This window comes from Lycium ferocissimum, chromosome 12 (genome assembly GCF_029784015.1).
Source record: "Lycium ferocissimum isolate CSIRO_LF1 chromosome 12, AGI_CSIRO_Lferr_CH_V1, whole genome shotgun sequence".
Classification (NCBI taxonomy): Eukaryota; Viridiplantae; Streptophyta; class Magnoliopsida; order Solanales; family Solanaceae; genus Lycium; species Lycium ferocissimum.
Genome location: NC_081353.1, coordinates 33,047,491 through 33,053,758, shown reverse-complemented (window position 1 = coordinate 33,053,758; position 6,268 = coordinate 33,047,491). Strand labels below are relative to the sequence as shown.

General features: G+C 33.0%; 1 protein-coding gene across 1 annotated transcript; it reads right to left on the bottom strand.

The window, feature by feature from the left end:
* Nucleotides 1-618: 618 nt before the first annotated feature.
* LOC132039791 (auxin efflux carrier component 2) lies at nt 619-4,492 on the bottom strand. The gene is made up of 7 exons (XM_059430313.1): nt 3,438-4,492; nt 2,989-3,354; nt 2,150-2,420; nt 1,615-1,700; nt 1,359-1,516; nt 1,186-1,262; nt 619-1,004 (listed from the first exon to the last, which is right to left on the bottom strand). The coding sequence occupies exons 1-7, from the start codon at nt 4,387-4,389 to the stop codon at nt 938-940; spliced, it is 1,977 nt and encodes a 658-aa protein (XP_059286296.1). The 5' UTR covers nt 4,390-4,492; the 3' UTR covers nt 619-937.
* Between the last annotated feature and the right edge of the window lie 1,776 nt (nt 4,493-6,268).

Sequence of the window (6,268 nt, the reverse complement as noted above, 5' to 3'; positions counted from 1 at the left end):
CTGTTTCCTACTAAAGGTATCACATGACACAGCAAATTAAAGAATCATCAAGATGCTTGAAACTCAGAACCAAAAATGAAAAAAAATTAAAATAGGCAAATCTTGGAACAATGCACTGAAGCTAAATTTCTCTTCTCCCCAGTATGATTATCCTTTATTATTTAATTTAAGCTTTCACGTGCATGTGGAAATTTTAAGAACTTAGATGGTCAAATGATCGGAATAAAATAAGTTGTATAAATTTCCGCAAAAATGAAAACGAAATCCATCTCGTTTGACTTCTTATCGTATAATACGGAGTAATTCATTTTCATGCTTAAACAGTACAAAAACAGAACAGTAATCTTTATTCTTTCAAAAGTACAAGTATTCTTGAAAAGGTGGATTTTAGCATTGTGATTTAATGGTATAATTTTTTTTTTTTTTTTACTAACGATCTATAATAGTCGAACTGTTTAACTAAAAGTTCGATCTATTGGACTTATATACCATAGAAATTCCTTAGGCACACGATTAGAAGCTCGATAAATATATAATCCACTTAAATGTTGGACTTTTAGGTATTACGCAGTTGAAGTGAAATTAAAGAACAAGAGAGCAAGACAATAATGTCAAATGTTTGGATCTAAAACTAGCTACAACCTTTATATTAGTAAATGAAGTAATAATACATCAATAATTTTACTATTGACCAATTCTTCTTCCTAGCTAGCTAACTATAGTAACGGCATAAATATTACTCCTACTACCACAAAAATAAAAAGAAGAAGAATTGAAATAAATTAATGCAGTTTTTGTATAAGAAGTCCCAAGAGTCACATGCAGGGAGCACATAGTAGTTTCCTATTGTCTTTCTCCCTGAATCCACTGCATGCCTTCTTTCTTGGATCAATTCATTGAACTTATCTGTCTCTGTTCCCCATGTCTTCAACAAAACTTAAAGCCCAAGAAGTATGTAATACAGTATTGTAATTGGCAAGGCAACTAGCATTCCAAATATAACCCTGCCAAACAAACAAAAAAGAATTTAAATAATTTTTTTAAAGCTATATATATGAGCTACGACTATTATTTATGTAGCTTATATATAATACAAAAATGAACCATCGCAGCAGAGACGGATCCAAAATTTAAACTTTATATATAGGTTCAGACTAACAAATTAAACTAATGATAGAAACTTACGCAGTACTAAGAATATCAGGGTGGACATTATATTCTTTTGCGAACACAAAGGGAACAATGCCTTGGGGAAGAGCAGCCTGCAAGTTATAAATAACAATATGTCGTCGAAAACAATGTATATAAGTTAAACTCTGCGCATGTAGATTTGAGATTTTAAGGAAAGGTGAATGTACCTGAACAATGGCAACATGTAGTAATACACCACGAAGGCCAATAGCAATAGAAGTAGCAGCAATAACTGCAGGTCCTGTTAAAAACCTAACTGCCATGGAAAATGTGGCAACCGACTTTCCACATGCTATGATCTTTGGTTGTAAAGCCATAAATAGACCTATATATATGTTCAAGCAATTAGTAAAGATAATATAATAAATGTTTATAAGAGTACTGTGTGTATAACGTTTGTTTGAAAGAAGAAATTATACATACCTAGACTGAACATAGCCATTCCAAGACCAGCATCTGATAGAATTGAGATTGATCCTTTCACAATGGAAGGCATTTGAATATTCCACCTGCACATTTTGAACACCAACATTTAATCTTTAGAATGTTAAAAGTGACTTCAAAATTCCAGTAAAACTAGTACATAAACGCAAACGAAGGTATACCAAATTTTATCTTCAAAGACTTTGAATGCAATTTAACTACACAAAAGTAGTAAACTTTTATCCGAAAGAAAATAGGTCAAATTGCAATATTGTTCTTAGCCTTTTTACCCCGACAAGCATAATTAATAATCCTAATCACTCTAGCACTTACTGTACTAATATATATCTTTATCAATAATTTTAAAAAAGGGAATTATGGAGTATTAGTTTAGACTAGAGACACACCCTTAGTTGGCCAAACATCATTCCAGCGATACAAATAAATGCAATTCACAATATGAAGACATGAATTAATTCCATATTAAGTGTTTTGTTGATTTCATACATTAAAATACGTCCAAATTAATTGCTACCTGTATGAGACGAGAGACCAAATGAGACCTAGCAAACTTGAATAGGTGTTTGGATTTCTTATCAACTTCCTCCAAACCATAATAAGTATAAGCCTTGTCATAACACTAGCAGGAGGCATCTGTGCTTTCTTCACTCCTTCTTGATCATCCATGTCACCTACTTTCTTGTGCCCTGGGAAAGGTGACCCATTTGCTGCTCCATACTTATTCGAACCATTCTCTATCTCTATTTCTTTTTCTCCATTTGATTTCCCGACATAACTTGCATTCTCTATCAATTAAGCAAAGAGAGGAACATAAGTTAACAGAATAAAAAATGGGAATAACAAGAGATCTCAGATTTGAACTACATGAATAGAGTCGTTTTGGTAGAGAGTGTTTTACTTAAAGTGAGACTTTTCGATGCGAATCTTGATTAGTCGTAGATTTGATAAGCAAGAGAAATAACCCTTTTTAATCTAAGAGTTTGACTTTTATATGCTGACAATTTCAAAATTATTTTTACATTATGATGATCACCTAAAAAATAATTATATGATTACATATATTTGTCTACAAAAGTGAGATCAACAGCCTGAAAAATAAGGTAGATAACCTATTACAACACAATAAAATACTTAATAGAGTAAAATTTGTTTATAAATAGTGTATGAAAAATAATTTCTTAATCTAATAGCAATTGGCTGGACTGAAGAAGGTCAACTAAAGTAAAGTGAACAAGAAAGGACTAACAAGAAGCCAAAAGGTGAAAAGGACAGAATATAGTTAATTGTTTGTATGCACTAGAGACAAAGTAGATGACAAAAAAGAAAAGACTTTGTAGGTGGGATTTAATTTACCTCTAGCTGCAGCTATCTCTTGTTGAAGAACAGCTTTGGATGCATCAAGCACCCCAAATTCAGTTGAACCACCTCTATTAACTGCATGTTTATTATTACCTTCAGATGTAGGTGAAGCACTTGAACTCCAAACAAACATGTGAAGCTCTTTATTATTATTATTATTATTATTATTATTATTATTATTGTTGTTGTTATTCGGCGCAGGCAATGGTGGCGTAGGCACTCCACTTCCACTTCCACTTCCCATTTCCTTTTTCCTTTGCCCCGCAAACATTGGATTTGGAGGTGGATACAAAGGTGGTACCAATCCATTAGCAGAAGCAGTACTACCACTGTTGTATAGCTCCCCGCTCATACTCCTACCTGTCAAGACATAACATAAATCTATTAAATTAAAATATATAATTTAATCAGATGATGATGAGACGGTCACACAGTACACGTACCTCCCATTCTCTTCTTATTGCTTCCAATCTTGGACATCTCCTCCTCAAAATTCGAGGTTCTTGGTGTTGCCCCTTTCGATGACTGCAACGAAAACACATCTCCACCAAAGCTATTCGTGTACCCGTGCTTCGGACTAGCTGTTTTGCTTTGAAACATGGCGTAAAAATCAGTCTGGTTAAAACTAGACGCCCTTGGAGTAGGTTCTCGAGACGATTGAACCGAATAAATCTCGACCCCGGTTAAATTCGAAGCCCTAGGAGTCATGTTATTCGATTGCAACAATCCATGTGACTTGTTGTAAGACGAAATAATAGAAGAAGCAGAAGATCTCCTTACAATAACATGCAATTTCCCATCATCTCCAATTTCCGCATCGGCTTGTAACGGTTCACGCCCGTTTAGCGAAACTACATCAGATTCAACTCGAAACGAAGTAATCGAAGCAGCAGTTTCAGGAAACTGCTCTCCGATTAGTAACTTCGCGCCTCGATATTCGAACATGAAAAGCATTAAAGTGTACCAAATAACACTTTGCATAACAACAATTTGTACCATGAGATTCCCTGAGAAATCTCCGTACATTGCTTTAAGCAACGGAATTCCCATAACCAAAGTGTTTGGAAGTGTCGATAACGAAAACAATGTAATCATCCATTCTAAACTCCCGTTTTTGCTAAAAACATGCCATATGAAAAGCGCGAAAAGGATCACAACCTTTTGCAACGAATCAGCTGCGATGAAATGGTAGTTCATAGCATAAGGATCATTGGTTGAAATGAAATGAAAACCAAGAAGAGGAACAGCGAAAACCGCCACGAATCGGTTAATTCCAGAACATTGATCTGGTGTGAAGATTTTCCACCAACGGACAGAGCCATAAGCTAAGATCATAGCAACATATAAAGGTATAATTGCTGCAAGAACATCATATATGTCTTTACCAGTAATCATGGCTGTTAGCAAAAAATAAGTTGAGAGTAAAGAGAGAAAGAAAGGGAGAGAATATGATGAAAGTGATATAAAGGAGCAAAGAAAGATAGATGAAATGTATAGTTTTTTCTTTGGTCAAAAGAGGTGGGGACATAGGCTAATTAAATGGAGATATTAATTAAATTATATGGAGATGAGAGCATCTTATTAAATGATTCTTCACTTTAATCTTCCTCTTCAATCTTTCATGGGATTGTTGTAAAAGGAAAAGCAACGCAAAACTTTGACTAAAGTATTCCCATTGGGTCAGTGGAGGTGAAATTTTTTCAATTTTTTTTAGAGGAATATCTAATTTGTATGTAATTCTTTTCGATAGACATTGCATAGGATAGAGGGCGGAGAATATCTATTTTTCGAAAGTTGAGGGAGAAGTCAGATTTTTAAAGCAATATTTGGAAGGATAATTGATTTTTGCTCTATACGTGTAATTAATAATATGTAATTAAGTGATAACTTGATCTCATAAATAGTTTCTAAACCGTCTTTACTTGCACATCATTTTAGACACTATCAGACCATGTCCACATCTGTTCATACTAATATAATGCAACAGTAAAATAGTTTTCAGGTTTAATTCTAGTAAGTAAGGTTGATTTTTGTCTACGTCATCCTCTCTTCAGCTGTCTTGTTACTATTATACTATACTGATTTCATTAGGTTAGTAGATTATTTTGACTGGATTTCGAGGCTCTAAAATATGAAATTATGTTAGGTGTGTATATATAAAGGATGCTTGACTAAGTTTATAAGTTGGTCAAATTGACTTATAGACATTTAGTAAATATCAAAAGTACTTACTATAAGCTAAATATTTATAAGTCAAAATTAGTCAAATATCAGCTTATAAACGCTTCTAGTTTGACCAAGTGTTTACTGTTTTATTCTCGATATTTTTTGAAATTTTTACAATACTCTTTCTAGAATATAATTAATCCTAAATCTCTCAATTCGATTTCCGTCATTCCTCTTTGTACTTAAATTAAAATACATTTAAATTTATATTTTTTATAAATAGTTTTAAGGACATGTCACTTTAACTAAAAAGGGAGTGTTTATCTGTTTATTTTCAACACTTGATACTTGTCAACTACTTTTAATCAACTAACTCAAATGGAATCATATTCTGGCCTAAGATAGTTTACAATTTTTTCTACAATCAAAAGGAGACACCATCCTATAATTCAGCTGTAAGTCATGTCTGAGATCATATGTAAAGCCACAGGATAAAATTACTTCTAAATTTTTTGAACAGATAGAGAATCTTATATGTAATGTGTTTAGATCTATGGTTTATAGCTTGAGATATATAAAGAATTGTGAAATTCTATGAATTAAGATAAACGAATGGCTCGATCGATCGACTCCTTACTCGTCGCCACAGCACACGTTCATGCACATGCAGAATCTCATTTTATATTAGCCTATTAGGGGACAAATGCTGCAATTCAAAATTAATTAATTATATAAGCTGCAACTATAATTTGTTAATGGAACTCTGTTTAATAATGTTTTTTGGTTGAGGATGTGACGTTTAAGAAACAATTGGGACCGAACCAGCTGTTTGATTTTTACTTGTTTTCTCATGTTCGATTGGTTAGTAGAAAACCTTCCTATCGAACACACCTATAGTTCTTCCTTAAAGGGTTGATTTAGCTTTTAGTACCTATATCACAGAATTCATTTGTTATTGCCCTGCTCATTCTAATGGCCTAATTTTACGCTCTTTCTGTTTCAATATAAGAATCGTATTTTATTTTTAGTCCGTTTCAGAAAAATGTAAGTAGTTTTAATTTAGCTAATTTTATGTCATTCCTTGATCTATATCTATATTATTTCATAT